The sequence below is a fragment of the Anopheles stephensi genome, chromosome 2, assembly GCF_013141755.1.
Source record: "Anopheles stephensi strain Indian chromosome 2, UCI_ANSTEP_V1.0, whole genome shotgun sequence".
Classification (NCBI taxonomy): domain Eukaryota; kingdom Metazoa; phylum Arthropoda; class Insecta; order Diptera; family Culicidae; genus Anopheles; species Anopheles stephensi.
In genome coordinates this window covers 48,164,843-48,185,097 of record NC_050202.1, presented here as the reverse complement: position 1 = coordinate 48,185,097, position 20,255 = coordinate 48,164,843, and the positions used below count along the sequence as shown (strand labels likewise).

At 47.5% G+C, this 20,255-nt stretch overlaps 1 protein-coding gene across 4 annotated transcripts in view; it reads right to left on the bottom strand.

Moving 5' to 3' along the window:
- LOC118508311 (protein catecholamines up-like) overlaps positions 1-20,255 on the bottom strand; it is an 85,398-nt gene that overhangs the window by 56,591 nt on the left and 8,552 nt on the right. Inside the window, exons 2-4 of one of the 4 annotated variants that reach the window (XM_036047971.1) lie at positions 18,189-19,755; positions 17,595-17,904; positions 9,095-9,493 (exon numbers count right to left, since the gene is read on the bottom strand). In XM_036047971.1, the coding sequence (XP_035903864.1) occupies positions 9,095-9,242 (148 nt within the window). In that variant the 5' untranslated portion in view covers positions 9,243-9,493; positions 17,595-17,904; positions 18,189-19,755. Of the gene's footprint in view, positions 1-9,094; positions 9,494-17,594; positions 19,756-20,255 lie in introns of all 4 variants that reach the window. The other 3 variants (XM_036047972.1, XM_036047974.1, XM_036047979.1) reach the window with 3 other exon arrangements.

Below are 20,255 nucleotides of genomic sequence, written 5' to 3'. Positions count from 1 at the left end.
GGTAAACAAAATTTCCCAAATTTTAGTGACGCTCGACAATGCACAGGCTAGACGTAAGTCATGCTACTTAATTTCGATGAAACTACAACTTTTTGCAACCGGCCGATTGCTTGCCTGCCGACTGTAAATATTGTTACAATCCAAGTACGTCTCGGAGCTTTTAGGGCGGACACGTACTTCACTGGACGAGCATTAAAAACAAAACTTCTTGAAGTGATGATTGCCAAAGGTGTCCGGACGCGACTGTATTTTACTTTCTCGCTAAACTCTTTCGAGTGTTGCTTGGAGTGAAATTTTGCAACGCTCAATATTCGTATCACGTGAGATCGCTAATGGTTTCTCGTCACCGGGATGCTGCGTGTAAATAGTGAAACTGCGAGTAAACACTGGACGCGCGCCTTATCACAATGCGGCACCTTGTACGCGATGGTTTTCGGTGGAATATTTTCTAGCAAACACAGGCACTTCTATTCAATTTTCCTATCCGACAGAGGTACACTGAAGTCATTTCTGAGAAATCAACACTCAGGTCACAGGAACTAACCTCACAAAGGATTGCACTAAAGAAAACCACAACACACCCGCGAGAAGTTCTGAAGTCTGGCAGGACTACACTGCATCACGTGCTCCTGCTAGAAACGGTCACGGGTCCTAGTGACCGAGCAGAGCTGGAGAGAAGGCGTACTTTCGCACTAGCGCACCTTCCGATCAGATCTAGCGTACCAGGGTGAAGCGAAGCGACGACTCGCCAAGTACAAGCTCGGTGATGCTTGGTGTTAGCTTATAGGCATTAAGTTCACCGCACTGTTCGCGTTACCGTATCTGTGCGGTCTGCGTCAACTGATAATCCCGCGCCTGTCCGAAACCGTCGCGTCGAGTGGCTGGCTGGTACTCTCCACTGTGTGTGCGTGCATTGCGTACCTTGCGTCGGCGGTTTACTATACACCTCGAGCGAGCGAGCCCTGAACGTGGCGCCGATCTCTACCGGTCTCTCGCCGTCGACGGATCTATACGAGTACCGCCGTGCACAGGCTCGTCTTACTACTCCGCACGCTGCTGCTCGTCTTATTACTGGCTACTGGCAGTAAACGGTTGCCTTCGCTCTTTCTATCTTTCCTTCTTCCGCTCTGACGCGTCTTTGCGCAACACGTTGGCACTGGGCCGCTGCGGAAGCACACCGTTTACCCTCTTACTACTATCACCGATTCGATTTGTCGGAGAGACGAAGCGATCGGCGTATGAAAACAGATACGATCACTAACGATCGGAGGAGACCAGAAGATGGAGGAGATTTGTAGGCTGCTACTTTATAAAAAAAAAACACGCTTCAGACCGTGTCAGACAGACGAGAACGATCTTGTAGAACAACGACCGCAGTCGACAGCGAAGAACGGGCGAGTCTCCACCACCGCATATGCTGACGAGTGAAAACGATCATCCCCACCACTAATTCTAACGCACAGACACACACCAGCGAGTGTCAACGTAGATGCGACTGCAAACGAACCTGGGAGATGATATCCTCCCTCACCGCCGCTTCAGAACACCTGACAACCCCCTCAGGCAGCGTAACTACCATAAACCAGCTCCAAAAACGACAGGTAGATAAATAATAAACAATAACACTTCGTCTAAACGATACACGATATGCACACAGCCACACAATCAACCTCCATTTCGTACCTACCCCCCCCCCCACCCCCCCAGGGTAGGCCCTCCAACACCACCACCACCCTGTACCACCTCTTACACGCCCGCATAATTTGCAGATAATGAATTCCCACCCATCGGCAATAGATCGGGGAAGCCAGTGGAAAGCAGCACTTTAGAGAGCGCGGGTGATCTTCTCCTCTGGACGTGACCACGGGAAACAAAGTGACGTCCATGTGCCCGGTGCTCTCGGAGCTTCGTGATAGCTCAGTAAGTCACGCTAGCGAACTTGGTCACGCTAGCGTACGTTTGGTGGCGCCACTGTACTAGAGCGGTGGCAATACTCGCAATTAGTATCGGGAATTTTAAAAACGCTTCCACACCACACAAAGCTCATTAAAAGTAATAGAATGACGGTAGAATCTAGACTTCCAAACAGGTTTCTTTGTAATTGACGAACGATGATGGAGATATCAACAAGCAGGCAAGAGACATTAGCACCTCTTTTACGTGGTTTGTGTACACTTTCCTTACGTACAGAGGACCTTGCGACATTGTGAAATACTGGCAGGCGTGACGGTGTTTAGCACGTGCGCAGTAAAAATTTAACTGTCCTTTCAAATATTGCGAATCTCATAATATCGTTGTTTTAAGCACAAGACAACGTTTTGAGTTTAAAATTGGACCAAAAAAACCTCGAAAGGATCTTTATTGTTGGACTCTAGCGCCAATAATCAAGCGACATTGAGGATGAAGGTAACCGAAACGATTACGATTAATCATTTTGTACAACCACCAACGTCAACCAATCTGATACGCTTTCCATTTCGTTCGTCCAGGATTGTCCAACAAAATGTCCCAGAATACCTTGCATAGGGGGGGAGCGAAACCGCTCAAGGAACGTCACAGTAGAATGGCTACTCGAGTAGCAGTTAAAGCATGTTGAAGGTTCTCTCCATTTTGTACGCGTTTTATCTACAAATCCGGGCGGACAGTGAGCATTTAGGGCACGATCTTCATAATTAACAAATAGCGATCGCGTAAAGAACGCGCAATCGACGATAATGGGACTTTTTTTTCGCAAGGAGAGTGTCCTTCACCTTATTCACATTTTCACAACGCAACTTCGCGAGCGTTCCTGATCTTGATTCGATCATATGCGCGTGAAGGTGATCACTGTATGCTAACCGCCCTGTAGGTGCCAGTAGTCCATGAAACAATTTGATGAAGCTATAAAACTCACTCTCCCCAGCATCGTCCAGCATTCCTCCTTTCGATGGCCTCCAAGACACTAAACGGAGGACCAGCACAGCACAACCTCTTTTGCCAATCAGTACCTGTGTTCCTATGCTAGTCCTAGGCAGATGCGAACCCGGGGGAGAAACTTACGAAGGCCACCGATCCAACTTTAACGATTGTTGTGCAGACACCGAAGCCTTCGGCATCTTTCTCGCTTTTCCAGCACTGAACGGCCACATTCTGAACGACTCAGGCAACTGCAAGTACAGGAACTTCAAGGTGGTTTCCCGTTTTTTTTTTGCATACAAAAAGCGCAACCCGGCAAACATGCATAGCGCGCTGATCATCACTTCTTGATCGTTTGCGCTTTTAATGCCTGCCGATTCATTGCGCGATTTGATTAATCGTGCAGCATTTGCTGCAACCACACAATCCGGAAGAAAGCACCCGCATTCATGGCGTTGGGCTTAATGGGTTGTTAATCGACCAAAGGCTCCCACGCGTTACAAGCCCTATGGGCCCCCTGTATTTACCCTTCAACCGTCTTTCAACACACGCTCACAAACTGGTAAGTTTCTTTGCTTCTCCTTTTTCTCCGAGCACTCGGTACTGCGCTGTCAAGGTTACGAAAGCTTCCGTTTTGATTGATAAGCGCTGGCAACATTCACCCCCTGTTGGTGCGCTCCGTTCGCAACCTAAGCTAAAGCGGGCTAAGGGCACACGAGAGTGACTTGCCGAGAGCTTGCTGGAGCTGATTTTACTTCCGTTTGCACACTGAAACACGCACACGCACAAAAGTTCACGAAGTTCACGAGCCGTGTAGCACGGCGAGAGTTCTTGCTCCGATCGCTACGATCTACGCACGCAAGAGCTGCATAGGCGCAGCGAGTCTTCCGTTCTCTCCGGTTGTGAGTATACTGCAGCAGGCACACGCAGCAGCAACTCGGATCAACTTCTCGCAACTTTTGGTCCGTACCGAGCACTCCTGGACGGTCGAGGCTGGTGCGTTTTCTTGCTCCCACCCTGCGAGACATGATGCATTGGTATACATTTTGACCTTTTCCGCTTCTAGAACAAACCGCCGATCTGTCCGACGGGGCAATAAAAACTTCCTTCCGCACATGATCTCAAAGCACTAGTTCCTAACCTTCACACTTTGGTGCGCGTCCCCTAGGATACACTCGATGTGCAACGAAACCGAAAGCGCGACACTCATCGGGAACGCCGAGCCGAGCGGACGGATCTTGGAGAGGGCACGCCGCTAGACAAGAGGACACCGTTTACCAGTGACAAACTGACGTTTGACCTACAGGTCTCGCCACTGACACACCTGTGCGAGTGTTGCCGCGAATGGTGTGCAACGCGACTGTTGGCCCCAGTGAACGGCACACAGGGCAGCAGCAGCAGGTCTCGTGACATCGCTCGCTAATCGCTTAGTTTTTGTGGTGAGCACTCTCTGGCAGGACTACGCACGGTTTGCCGCCCATTAGGTTAGGGCGACCGAGTCAACGCCGATTTGATCTTGAACAAGTAGCGAGACGGTTTCGTACCGCCAGCTTTTCTTCCCCACCCCCCCGGGGGTACCGAACACCCTCGTACTATGGATCGTACACCGAGGACATCCAGTTCCGACGCAGTACTGCGTCCCGGGTCGTAGATTAACATGCGTGCGTGCCCCATTCTGACAGCGGTCACAGCCATAGCTCGTTACCTAAGCAAACGTACGCAGATATAGATACGGAGCTGAATGGCGAACCTTAAGTCACCCTCTATATAGGTGGTACAGGTTTATTTACTGTTATGAATCTCAAGCACAATCATCAGTTGTGGAACTACAGTAAATATTATTGAATATACTAAAACGAAACTTCAATATCAATCAAGGCTACAGCCAATTTCGGGAAAATAATAAAGCTTTCAGATCAATTGCGTCGCGCAAGCAAGTCAAATGTCATGGAGCAGAAGAAAACGGACGGCCCAAAAAAACAAACAACAATGGTGCTGGTGTCAACGAGGTCACGTACGGCTGGAGGTTCCATGTTGTCGATACTGTGCACACAAGTGCATAAGTGAGGATACAATGACGTACAGCAAAACTCTTGAAAAACAACTACAACCCAAGTAGGGCATGGATCACCGCCCCAGGATTTCTGCAGGTCCTGATCTCTCTGCTGTGATCCATAGGAACAACCAGATTTCCTGACTAGGTTTCTGAATAGCCGAAAGCAACCCATTTGCCTGTCGGTAAACTACAAACGAGAGCACGGGCGAGCACTGCGAGTGGAGTTAAAACTGGTTGTCCTGGTCGTTCGTCACCTTTTTGGCAGATCACTGCAAACCTGGTGACCTGACCTGGTAATTTCCAATTTTTTCGCTTAGTTAAGAGGGCCGTTATGCAATCGCGCCATGTTGCCATTTTAACCGCCAAACCAATTTCGCCGTATTCCTGTTTAAGTGAGGCAGCAAAACTTGTTTTTCCTGTTTTGTTTTAACGAGAGTTTCCAAAAAATGAGCCTCAAATCGTCTATTAATATCTATACGTGACCTTGGGGGATTTAATGTATCCCTTTTTGAAAGGAAAGGTTGCTGTAGAGAAATTGAAGTTGAAGCTTCTTGTGCCCTGACATCACATCACAACCTTCACCGACGGCCAGTCAGGTATGGGTTGTGTACATTAAGCAGCACTAATATTGATACAACCTCAATGCCTTAGGTATCGGGCGACCAGTTCCGCACACCAATATCGACCGTCACGCCCAGCACCGTCCTATAATTGGCTGTTGATGCATTGATTTAATTGCTTTTCCAATTCCGCCCGTGCCGCGTTCGGAAGTGCCGCCCGGGACGCCCTGGTATACAAATCGGCGCGAGGGTCTCGAGGGTATGGGCAAAACCATCTAATGAACTTCCATTTCCTTGAACCTGTACCGGAACGATGGTCAAAGTCGTACTACAGACAGGGGAGACGACGACGGTTTTTATCTGACGGGACGCTATCACGATCTTGTCCGGCTGGTCAGCTTTCGGTCAGCCGAGCGCTATCTACCGTACAGCGCTATGTGATGCCCGCCATGACATGTTTGCGTAGTGGAGATGAGATAAAGATGAAACCGACGAGGCGGCCCGAAAGACGCCCAGGCGGTCGTGTGCGTTGCGTACACACCAGCGCACATAGACCGTGGGGTATTAGAAACCAACCACGGGAGGCTTTTCATTGCCACGTTTTGTTTTCCAACGGATGAACTTGCCAAGGGCACAACCGGTGGGATATCAAGTTCACTGTACATGCAACATGTTTGCACTAGAGCTGCTGCCGGTTCGTTTGGATTTCCCGATTATCTCAAGATTGATTGTGTTTGTTTTGCCAGAGCACGGTAAATGCTTCGCTCTCCCAACAAATATGTGACCTTTTTCGATGCGTTTTGACATCACTATACGCCCGAACATTCGGATTTCCCAATCTGGCTAGATCTGAACATTCTGGTACGAGGTCACGGCTTAGTGGCCAGAGTGCCAGAGATTTTCTGCGGTCAGGAACGAAAACATGCAACGAATGTCTCAAGTATCGGTTTTCCGCATACTCTGCGCTCAAGGAAGCAAACCACAGGAGACAGAACAGCAAAAATAAGTCCATGCTCACCAGTTTGAACCGAGTGGTATCACTTCCGCTTCTTCCAAAACTTGCCAGCGCATGCAAATGCACCGCGTCGTACAAAACAACTCATTCCAAAACCGGATCGACCAAATTTTCGCAACCAGGCGATCGTACGGAACTAATGCTTCTAATCGAGTGCCGAATGTGATCCGGACTGGTGGCGGCACGTTTGGAACCAAAAACCTCGTCCGAAGGCCACGTGCCATTTGCTAGTGCTTGCCGTAACTGGGACAGGGCAGGTGTATGTTTGTTGGGTAAGGCCTCCGCCTGCATGGCATATCGAACGATGTGCAGCGCCATCGAAGTGACGCAAAAATCGACCACCAAATCGGAAAAGAGTTTGCCGAGACTGTCGCAAGCGGTGGGGCGTCATTCTAAGCAACTTCAGTTCCGATCCGCCAGTTTCTACATACAGCTGCGGAGCTACATTGCTTAATCCGCGATCGCGATCCCTGCGCTCTTCTTCGTGACTCTCACGCGCCAACCCGAACCCCAGCTGAATCGAGCTGATTCAGTGCCCTACGGCACTGTGCACAAGTTCGAAATGACAGTTCATCTAGGTCACTAAATGACCGGCTAGTCATTAACCTTATTTCGTTACGCTTCACCGACTGCGACTGCAACCAACGCCATTTTTTTTGTGTGCCATTTTGCACATCTATCAGGTACAATGCGCTTGGCTGCTGGACTGCGCCGGCTGACCCACCCAGCAGAAGTCCGTTCACCAACAACCGGGGCATAGTTTTCGAGGACTATATCGGCATCCCGAACAAGTTAGGACGTGCACCGCCAAGTCAAAGGCTACCGGCTACCTTTAGAGCGCCGAGTGCTCCGAAAGAACCGGTTCAGTTGCGTAAGATAATGCGAATATCGGTGAAACCTTTGAAGTGAAACAAAGCAGCACCCCAAAACCGACAGCGCCATACTTTCGAACCGATCCTTTTCAACATCGATATCACTCAAGATATAGACGGGTTTTGGGGTTGAGAAATGAAACCGAAGGTTTGCAATGAAATTAGCAAAGCACGATAGTGAGCTGCACGGACAGGTGCTAACTCCAATTCACGCCCCAAGCAAAGGGAAAGCAAATGCACCCATAGATCGCCCAAAACGCTTCGGGTTGCGTATTGTTGCTATTTAATTCTCGCTCCATCACCCAACTCGATTGGGCACCCCCCAGCCATCTTTATCGATTGCAAGGCACACCCACGCCAGAGTTGGATCCATCGAGTTGGGGGTTGAAATTCGATTGCATGTAGTACGATTGTGAAATTATGTTATCTTGATCGAGAACGTACAGCGCTGAGGAGAACCCCGTAATTAGTGTCTCTCGGCTGTGTAAAACATCAACCAGATGGTATCGATTACTACATCTAAGTAGAACGATTATTTTAACTTGCGCTTGGCAATACCCTAAAGGGCATGATTAGGAAAGCTGGCTCTCTATCCTGTAGGCAATCAGTAAAGTATACTACAACTTCCCACATTCCGTACAAAACGGGAAATGCTTTAGCATTCCTATTAGAACCATCCATCACCAGTTTCCGTTCTACGGGCAATTTGCAGTCCTGGTGAACGTGTCGCCTCTCCAAGCACTTACAAGTGCTTTAGAAAGTCTGTAATGTCCATTAGAAGCTACTTAAAATTAGATTAACTGTTTGAGCATCATCATTACACAAATTGAGCTCGTTTTAAAAGCACCTCAGAACTGGCAGGTGCAAAATTCCAAGACGTTAAAGGTAGTCTAATGGTGGCAGTGTTAAATTGCTAAATAGCTGTTTTACCACCTGACCAAGCAAACGATGTGACACTGCATAAATGATGCGCCGATTGTAGGACACAAACTGTTCCCTGCACACGTTCGTATTATTCACGGTGCGGTTCGGCTTTTGGGCAATCGTGTGGCTCAGCCAACGGCAACACAGCTTGGCCCCAACTTGTCTTACATAAGGCACAATCTCGAGTGGCATGACCTGCATGTGCTCCGCAAGCACTTGCAAAGCATAAAATCCGACCCTCGTAGTACAGTGAATGACATTGTGAGAGCTGAAACTGGGACAAGTGCATCATAAAACGCTGCGGTCTCCACCAACACTCGGTTCAAGCTGTGAGGGTGTGGGTAGTTTAATTTAAATATTGTCTTTTATAGAAATTCTGGGGCGTCTGCCGAACCTCCGCAGATATTTTTAGACTTTTTTACTTACATCTCCTGATTTGGTTTTACTGATATCTCCTGATTTCATGATGTTATTCAATTTTTGGTCCTAAACCCACCAATCAGCGACAGTGAAGAAGAAGCAACTGCACGTTCCCACTCCACACACACACACATGCAAAATTCTCGAAAGAACCTTTCAACCTTTTCCCACCGTCCACCCAATACCCCGGGGGGGGTTCACCATACACAACAGGTTTTGGTTTTAGCAGACCCCGTGTCGGAGCTGTGGGGCCCGCGGTTTATGTTTCAATGGGCGCTGGGACGTGATCGTCTCGCCGGTCGATCAATAACTATTAAACTGGTGAAGAATACAACGACAAACAGCAACATACCTGCTTCATGGTGATGGTCGTGACTCTCGTGCCCGTGATGCCCATGGTGATGATCGTGGTCATCTTGCAGGTGGTGCTTCAGATGATGCAGATGAGCGTAAAAATGGTGGTGATGCAGGACGCAGGCAAGATCGGTACAGTTTAACATAATTCCGTATTATGTCCCTGTCTGGGCTGGGGGAAGGGGGGAGGGGAAGATTTCGTACGCCGGTCCGTGTTTCGCTTGTTTTCACCGACTTTCCACCACGTTCACTGAGCGCATTCCGCCCGCAGTACAATATATCGCCTTCCAAAAAAGTTTAGCTTCAGCAGTGTGATGCTGCTGCGCGTTAGAAATCTGCCGGTCACTGTTGCCAAACACTTCCGGAAGATTCACCTAGACGAAACGTTCAGCGAAACCTGTAACGAAATAACGATCACAGAGCGTAATTAGTGTCTGTTTTCTTCCCTTTCTGGATACGACGGCAACAAAACAATAATGTCTACTGAATCTGTCGAATGTCTACTTTATGCGCTGATGCGACCGGAGACGCTACGATGCCGTACCACTCTAGACAGTGTGCCTCCGGCTGTTCCGAGCACTCATTTCTTCCGTGATGCGATTCAAGGATTTCGAGAATTATCGAAAACCCACTGCTCGCTGGGACCAGCGAATAAACGACGGACGTCTGTGTGCGGACGAACACTTCCTGTAACACCTGCGCCATCAGTGCTCTCTGCGCACATTCAGGCACCAAGATGAATGTACCGGCGTCGTGCAACTTCTATAGCGCTGCCGACACAGAACCGTACGGATTCTACACCATCGCCAAACACCCAAGATCGAGTGCCGCTATTTTGTGGCGTTTGGCTCGTGTGTGTCCTTGGTTGGCTGGAAATGTCGAAGAGCCATTGCGAAAGATTACGCCAGAGCAACGGAACTGGCAGGCAGGTGATGGGGTTGATTATTTGTGTGTACGCCTCCTCCCTTCCTATGCACGACCGCTTTGCATAGACGCGCAGGAACGTGGACAATAGGGGTTGGTAGAACGCGAAGGAGGTACGCTAGAGTCGCTTCTTCTAAACACACACGCGCACACCGGCTTAACAGGCCGAGAAGCACACTGCATCAACTACCGGAGCTGTCGGTTGATCGAGATGGGATGGATTGATCAACCGTTTCGAGCGTACCGGTGCTAAAAGCTTGCTCGTGTTGTCTCGAGGTGCTTTGGCGATGAAGCTTAACGATAGTACAATTAATTAAAACAACGACAAGGCTCAACGGTACCCGGTCGGTAACTGCTTATTACAGTACATACTAACACTACATTTCCGACACCGATTTGTCTCGCTTATGGGGGGAAAATTTCCCTTCCGGGAATTTAGATTTCTAGCAAATATGGTAAACCTCACGATTAATTTTTAAATTATTCGTAAGAGCTTTAAAACTGTCTACTAATAGAAGTACCTTAGCAGTATTAGAATTTCTGTAAATAATATATGAATCATATACATCCTTCTTCCTTCCTTGGCACTACAACCTCGAGAGGTCTCGGCTTGCCTTTTCTGGCTTTCGGTGACTGTACTTAACTCGTAGTACAGTAGTCAACTTTACGTACGAGGAAGCGGTCTGGATGGGATTTGAACCCCGGTCCTGCCGTGTGAAGACCGGCGCCGCTGTCACCTCGACCACCGGACCACCCCGAATCATATAAATATTTCTATAAAAAATATACAACTGTAGGAAGAAGCTTAGCCAAGGTAAACTTGTACAGAGAAGTGGGTTCTTTCCGAAACCCAGCGATGCTATGAATCATAATGCCCAACATTGCGTGTTAGGTGAAGTTGGATGGAAAATTCCCAGGGGTCTATGCTACCATCAAGGCTCCACCCCAAAAAGATGTGCCTGGTTATCGTCTCTTCAACATAGGCTAGAGAAGGACACCATCCGATACTTGTGGATGGCATCTTTGTTGACCAACTTCTCCAATTTAATCTAGATCCAAGAAGTCTTCACCGACAACAATATAGTTATTGAGATAAACTCGAGGATAAGCTGGCTGTCAACCGGTCATGCTAACGTCTGAAGAAACTTCTCCTTCCTGTACTCACTTCTTCGTTTAACGACCTGTTAGTTCACACCGGCCATCTAAGGGCATACTAAACTTGATGATACAATACAGTTGAAAAGTCAATCCCCACTACGGGGGAACGGCCCGGAAGAAATTTAATCATGGTAAAACTAATGCACTCTATTCTCTATAAAACTAAATCGTAATGCACTCTATTAGAAACTCAACCATGCTAGGTCTCTCTTGTTAGAATGCCAATGACCTACATTACAAGTTAGCTGATGATGCATGGAAATTTCCCAGGGGTCTATGCTACCTCAGGAAGATGGACTTGCTTACTTTGTCTTTGATCTGGCGCTGGAGGAGGTCATCCAAAACAAGCAGTTGAAATACGCGCAAGAACCCTGATTGTCGATCATTCTAACGTCTGAAGGAAACTTCTCTACACAAAATGTCTGTCGCGATCGACAAAGGATAGGCCATATAGGATAATTACCTGACAATATAAACGAACTGACTACCATAAGCTGACGCAATCCACTATGCCTCGTTCGATATTCTAAAGGCTTTTTGACCCTTGATATGTAAAAGGGCAACCGAGGAGCTACAGCTATGAGGATCTCTATGAGAATTACACCAGACTAGCCAGTCCATATATCAAACGCAAACGTGGACTGCGTGGTAGGCCCCGGTTGAGATGACGATGATACGTCCGCCAATTAATCCAATAAATCATTGATAATAGACGGTGACAGGGGCGGAACAGTAGCCAAGACGACAGTGACGCCTGCCTTCACACGGCAGAACCGTGGGTTCAAATCTCATCCAGACCGCCTCCCCGTACGCAGGGCTGACTACTTTGCTTCGGGTAAAATCAAGTCACAGTAAGCCAGAAATGGCAGGCCGAGACCTTTCAAGGTTGTTGCACCAAGGAAGAAGAAGAAGAAGAAGACGGTGACAGATCATGACAGCCATTTCGAGGTTCAATATCCAAAATCACGAAACGGTTCTAGCCACTGAGAATTCAGTAAGAATGAAGCTTTCATACAATCTAAGACCGTTCGATTAAATTGTCCATGGTTCCTCAAACACACACATCAGTCACCAGTACAAAAAAAAAGTATATCCATTACCGATCGAACGTGATACAGATATGATCTCTCAATAAACTAGACAAGCTAACGACATAATAAATTAACTTTTCATATCGTCCCAATCACAATCTGATGACCGGTCGGCAACATCTCTATTTGGTTAGGTTAATGATGAAATAATTAAAAATACCACCCCGCCTCCGATACAAAAGGTTGTAAAAAATATAAAAAAAAATCAGGCGCACCAGGCTCGCACCAAGGTTCGTTCGACATGTTAATGGAAAGTTATTTCATTCCAGTTCGAAATGGCACGTAACATGCGTTTGTTACGTTATGCAAGCAGCACGAAACCACAGTGCAAGGGATGGTGTGCCAGGGTTTGATCGAAAGAAAGAAAAGACACACACTGACCGTCAATCAATCACAGCAGCTATCGTCTTCTCCATGATCCTCTCGCGTGGATTGACATTTACAGAAGAATTTTAGTGCCTCTCCAAGCAGATAAAGGTCCCAGTAGTCTCCTCCCGAGTTTTTTGATTGAAAATGCGTGCACAGTTTTATGCTATGCTAATAAAAGGACTGTAAAATCTTGCACGAGCCACTAAGTGCCGATAGGCCGCTAGCCGGTTCCCAGGCGCATGCACGAGCGTCTAATCTTATCAGCAGTAGCGTATCTTCGTACGAAGCCCCTTGATTCGCACGTGCAAATGTGTAACAATCTATCTGGGCAATCGATTACAACGCATCAGCATTCCAACAGCATGAATACACCACACCGGGCAGATAAAACGATCGAGAGCGCTGAGCTACCAATAGCCGTTGAATCCCAGTTACCAGTTACGGACGAGTCACACATTACGACTCGTCTTGTTAGGTCTGGCTGGTTCAGACGCCGGTACATCATCATTATGCATACGTCTGCGCCGCTCAGACTTAATGCAGCACCGGGCACTAGGTGCCAAAAGGACCCGACCGTACACCACGTGCCACACAGTCTGGTTTAGTCGATCGAAAACCTACCTTCTACCTTTCAACAATCGATCATTAGCAAGCCGGTATTGCGTCAGGGTCGGGCGGACTCGGCTGGGACGAGCAGTCACACCACCGACGACAACGCCCGTGCGGTGCATTGTTGGACCGATTTTAATCGACACCAGCATGTGGCAACACCTGGCACACCTTTTGCCTGTAATTGCAACTGTACGACTGTCTAAATGCGCAGCACAGCTGTTTTACACTGGTCCCTCAATGCTCTTTCTCCTCCAAAAACGCACCTGAAACGTCCTTTAAATCGCGACAGACTGCAACGAGATAAATCGTTCCGACACGAGCAACAAGGTACAATTTTCTGTTCCACCAGTCACATTTTAATGACCGAGTGAAAACTGTCTGGTGCGTTATTTGGAAGAAACTGTGACGCTTTAGAGACGTTGCAACGAGGATGAAAATTATGGATTGTTTCTCTGTGCCAGATTACAAGTCAACCCACTTCTAGGTCCTTGGGAACTTGCTTAACCAACGTGCAACAAGTCAACCCACTTCTAGGTCCTTGGGAACTTGCTTAACCATCGTGCAGAGAAGGTCGTCGTCGCAGGCATGTTGTCACTGTGACAACCTCCTGATGAAGTTGTCTTAACTGCGAACTTGAAGTAATACTGTTTAAAAACCATATCTATACTCAAATGAAGAAATACCTTTAGAACACCATCTTAAACTAAAGTCGTTACACTCAAGGACCCCCTCAAGAATATCTCTGTAACTTTCTTCAAAGATCAAAGGTTCAATGGCGTTCTCAACTTCAAGCCCTCTCACAAGCGCTAATCTTCACCTCATCACTCAGTGCACACGGCACATCTCCTCGCGAATGTGCGAATCGATGGCAGGATAAACACATCTCTAGCAACACAACTTCGTAATCATCATCATTAGCCGGAGCCGATTTCAACGACCCGATGAATGATGAGCATCAATCCAGCACGTTAGTGTTTATCTACGTTTGACAGCTAATGGAGGTTTGAATCATGGACCCACAACAACAAACCAACCAATACGTACGTCCATCACGATCCTTCTCGTCCATCGTGTCTGGTCAAACCTGATAATAATTTACGAACCCGTCTGAGTTATGTCGGCGCATACACACCAGAATCATTCTACACGAGTAAGAACAAGCCCTAGGGGTAACGTTGAGTGAATCATTTTCAAGAGGGGACTTCTTGACTATCGAAAAAAGCATCATTTATTTCTTTGACGAACATTCCAGCTTGGGTCTCACTTCCTACTCGATCACACCCGCATGAAGTATGAATAGCATGATGAAAGTGCAGTTTTACCTTCTTCAACTCACATGTCCGCGCCACAATATCCATTCCTCCATGCGCGTCAACCAATCTCAAGTACGTGGGGTAAACACTACTGGGATAAGAACCATATCGAATTTGCGTTTCGTACAGTCCGCGCAACCATCGTCTAATGTACTAAGCGACATAAGAAACCGGTATCTGGAAGGTACCATTTCACAACAATTCTACATTAAGGCGCGGTCGCTGGATGCTGGTGGCCGACGGTGGCAGCTCTTGATTGACGATGCGAAAACAATCTCAGCCTTGAACTCGTCGGGGTCTTTGGAACGTCGAACAGGAAATGGGTTTGCTCTTCAATCGGGCGTACCAATTGTGAACGATTGTGTCCAGACCGACGGTGGCGACATTTTACCCCGAGCGGGTGGTTGCTCAACATACTTATGCGCCGTGAGTGTGTTGTACGCTTCACCGGACACCGGTTAAGCACGTAGTCTCGGGTAGGAAACGTTACACTAGCCGAACGACCATTAGGTGTCCACGGGAGAAAGGTGTACTTTCCTAATCGGAACTGGTTATTGTTGTAGTTCACATTTTTTGTCAGATGGTCGGCAGCTAAGATGCATAATAAAGTGTCCTATAAGGCTATCGTATCAGGTAAATGTGGAAATAGTTGTTTTATGGTGTTTGGGAATTTCCAAGAGATATTCAGATCCAAACAACTTAGATAGATTTTTATAGCAATTAAGAGGATGACTTATGTACCCTAAGATGGAATAAGTATTGGAATTGGAGGTGAAGCCGGCGCATTAATAGAAGAAGTGAGGCAACAAATGAGGATTGGTGAAAGTATTGGGGATATTTAAAAGATGTATCGTCAAGCATCTGTCCAAGTATCACAGGAGTTTTCGTCGCGACGATTTTGGCTATTTTTTGGCTAGGATTTTCGAACTGGGACTAGATCATCGAGTAGATCACTCCAGCAATTACCTGACCAATGTGGAGAGCAGAGTCTACAGTTAGCATGGATCATCACTGCTCTAGACACTAAACTCCATGAAAATGGAGTCAAAGAGGTGTGAAGTTATGAGTCCTGTAGAAAGCTATCCGCCAAAGCCCTTAATGTCAGAAACCCAGGGACTTGAACCTGATCAAAGGAATACTTATTGCTCTTCTTCCTTGGCACTACAACCTCGAAAGGTATCGGGTCTGCCATTTCTGGTTTACTATGACTTGATTTTACCCGTAGCAAAGTAGTCAGCCCTGCGTACGGGAAGGCGGTTTGTATGGGATTTGAACCTCAGTCCTGCCGTGCAAAGACTGACGCCACTGTCATCACGGACAACGGACCGACCCATATACTTATAGTTACATTAAACTATTTTAACCGTTGTACAGCAAGAAAACTTGAACTTCAAAATTGATGACAACTCATCAACCTTGACACACCTTCACCAGACCAATCCTCACCACTACCCTTGCCCGGTAAAAGTGAAACAAAGTTGACCTGATTAATTACAGCGGCGTATTCTAGCGACACACTTTCCGGTCACTTATCCGCTGTCAAGTCCGTTCTGTCCTCAATCCGTACGCGCTGCTGACCGTCCTGATTTGGATGCAACTTTTCAATACGTAGCAACGCTGAAACAAGGGTGTACTACCTCCAGCCAACACTGTCCACACATATCAGCGGCTTGTTACCAGTTCACCACCACCAGCTCGTACCGGAAGCCGAGGTGAAATCACTTTCGAAAATATGAAAATTGCGCCACGAAACTAAAAGTGCAACGGGTGTCGGGCGCCCGTACGTGCGGAGACCACCTTTGATATAACAACACGCACAGACGCAGCGATAAATGCAACTCGTGCACGCTTCAAGAGCAACCTGTTCGAACACTACCACTGCACGTTCGATTCAAATTCGATCACGCGTTGGTGAGCGCACAAAAAGGCAAAACAAAAAAACCAACAACGGTCTGGTGCAATGGTTGCAAAGCGCCCATATTAAAGGTATCAAACACGAGCTGGCACACGCGTGCACCTCCAACTACCTATCCTGCAGAGCCATTGCACCGCAGTACTGGCATTTATTGTGGAGTTAAACTGTTGTAATTTCTTTCTCCTTTCGTACTGCGGATCAGGCTTCCGTCACGGTTGCAGCGATAAGCACTGATCACGTGAGGGGTTTAAGTTCCAATCGGAAACACACCAACGGTCTTGTGTCAAACAACTGTCAAAACAATGACAGCGACTCGTGCCACAGGAACCTCGCACCGATGATCCATATCAATGTTCAGTAGCGGAAAAAGTAAATCGTTACAGCGTTTTTATACAAATAAGTGGACCTTAGTTTAAGGAAACAGAGGCACGACCGTGCACCGAGTGTGTTACAGATTTCTAATCTCCAACATTTCACCACTGCACGCTAAGAAGTCGAGCCGGTGCTGCTGGTGGACCATCATATCGCATAACCATCGATCGCGCTATCGCTCCTCGCGTGTTACATCAATGCGTAGTAACGATGGTGACAGCTTGCGGCTAGTTTCTCTCGCAAGAGGCACGAGAAATGAAGGCATGGCGACATAATCTAGCCTTATCTGGAGGGGTTCCAGTGGCCGTCAGAAGATTATAACATTATTTAACTCTACGCTCCGGCGGTTTGCTTGTTTGCTTGTCCCATCAAATCACGGGTCCAAGGATCAATCAATTAGCGACTGAAAGGGCAAAACACACTAACATCGACTGTTGACGATTCCCATCGTGAACTACGCTGTAGTAGTACACAACAGATACGGAGGCCAAGCGATTGGATTATAAATAGAACTAAACAGAGTTATGGCTACCATGATTTCTGGAAAAATATTATTTCAATTCTACAAACCAAGGTGCATTCAAGAGATTCAAGAGATTTCTGAGCGTTGAAGACCCTCGATCGCATCTAAAACAAACTTCCTTCGATTGCATAACTCGGAAAAACGAGGTCCAACAATGTAATCATCCAAAATCAGAGGAAATTCTTTCTCTTGTGTTTATCCGCCATCTGACATCCACTTACCGATGCTGCAAGTGGAACAAACTCCCGTGTACTCCACTCAAACTTTGAAGTTCACCGATCCAGTTTCCGGATATTTGTTTTCACCCAACACACTTACTCCCACCTTTACCTTCACACACACACACACACACACGCACGTACAACACACTTCTTGACGCTTCTTCCAGTGTCGGAACCGGAAATATTTCCCCCCACTTTAACCGGGTATTCCTTCCGGCACAAACACAAGATGTATTATTCAAACATTCGTTAAGAGGCTCCCTCTTTGGCCCTAACGCGCTAGCAAAAAACACTCGAGAAAAACAACACACTGTGACGCGATGACGCAAAGGGAAAGGATGGAAAAAGAAAAACATAAACAATGATTAAACAAAACTGCACACAAACACACACTACCAGTGACAAGATCACCGCTACAGTCACTGGCTGCTGATGCTGTAGATGATGCTGCACTTGTTGGTGCAGCCTCTTCGGCTTTAGGTTCCACTTTCTTCCACTAGCTGGTGGAGCTCTCTTGTGCCTGCAATTTCCTGTTTCTTCCCGCCGTCAATTTTTAGTGCTCTTTCGCACTTTCTTTTCTTGCTCCGAACGAACCTCCGGTAGGCTTCCTAGTTTTCACTGTTAACACGCCCTCTGTGGGCAGCACACTGCTTTTCTTTCCCAAAACTTTTCCGCAGCCGCAACTCACTCGCATTGGCCGCACGGCGGTTCCTCCGCGATTAAGACTCGATCACTGATAACAAACCGACGCGCACAAACACACACTGATGGGGGCACTGTCTGAAGCTGGGGATTGATAATCGCTGGCAACACGGCTTCAAACGTACCGACCGGTTCAAACCCTACTGCCGTTGTGAGATGAGATGAAACGGAGAGTCTTGAACTATTCCTCCGTCGTACACTGGCGAAGAGTTATTGGATGCTTTGTGCTTTCGTACTTGATGCAATGACTGCAGTCACACCGACCGAACGAGCCCCACACAAGTGGTCAAGTAGCACCACTCTATTGGCAACAGCAACAAACTGGCTGCTGATAACACACCGTACTGTACCGCATCATCTTTTACCACTAGACCTGAACGTCAGTGACAATTCCTCAGCGCAACACACACTTCACGTCGCAACTTCCCCGAAAACTTCAAAATCCATCGACGGATCGAACTTCCGAATGGTTGCTGTCACTACACTGACTGGTCGCACTCGACACTACTAACTCCGCATCTACGGAACACTTCCCAAACACTGATCCTCCCGAACGCGATGCGATTTCGATGGCTTTAGAGTGCTTTTGTTTGCCGTTTTGGACACAATAATAGAGGTCCAGCAGCCTCCTTCTTCCCAACGCACGACCGCCCAACCTCTGGCGTTGTGTGAAAAGTAAATCGACCGACCGTCGGTCAACTACAAACAGCCACACACCATTACACGGACGTTGAATCTCAGAAACGGAACTCCATCTGGTGTCGCGAGATGTGGGTAGCGGGGACCCGCGCTCGGTAGGTTTGTAAGGTTCTGGGCCTATTCAGCTAATTTACTAGAGCACATCAAACACGCACACACACACGCGCGCATTCCATTCTAGGCAGCGTGCTCCGACGGTTCTATTGCATCCACCTGCCGGAGAAGCGCACTGGGCGCTGGCGTTCCGCCGTACCAACCGTCGATCTCGGGGGCTGTGGATGCACCTTAGTTTCGTCTAATTATAGACACCAAACCCACCGGGGGTGGCACACCGGCTCGTCGGGTGGAGCCGTGGAGGTAATGACGGGAAGATGATGCTCTACACGTAGTCAATTGTTTGTTGTGGCTGATGGGTTGTCGATTAGTGCCTCTCTAAACACTGCAAAAATTAAGTACTCTACGGCAGTTTTACTTCCCGTGGAGTGGTGAACAGTTCGAACAGTGGATTCGGACTGGCGAGGGACTGCGGGATTTCAATCGAATTCTCACTATTGTGTACGTTGTTCAGAGTTTCAGCACTTCCCGTTGGAATGTGGTGCGAGACCCCGGGTCCGAAAATCAGTCCACTTTACTTCTGCCCCAAATGTACCCCCAACGCAATCTGTACCGACGAGATAAGCGACTGTCTAAAGACGTTACACTTTTGGGAAGGTCATAGAGATGGATGCGTCATTCCGAGAAGGTTGAGTCGGTACGGTCTCTGCAATGAAAGTGAAACGAACGAGATAAGCAAAATGGAGGTACGAGATAGATTTTACGCACAACGTTCATTAAGATTGTACGTTTAATTAAGATGAAGGCTTTGCGACCCATTCTGAGTTCCACTCCACTGTGGCTTATTAAGAACATTCAACTCGTATGTCAAATAAAAACTTTCATATGCTGTGTCCCACATGGAGCGATGTTTACTGCAGGTAAAATTGAAAACATACAGTGAAAGTTACCACTTAACGCCCGGTACACTCCACGCCCAATAAAGTAGTACTGTCTGTACCACGGTGCGAATTATGGTTCAACACGAAGCCCAACATAGACAAACCGGCACAACTAACCTAAACGGCAAGTAGGTTAGAAACTTGCCAGGTATACACTAGGACAGCATCATTCGGCAAGACACTAAATAGTGATCAAATCACTATTGGAAAGTAAAACCATGCGACTTCAAGGAGGATAAGTCAATCAACACCACTAGCTCCCGAT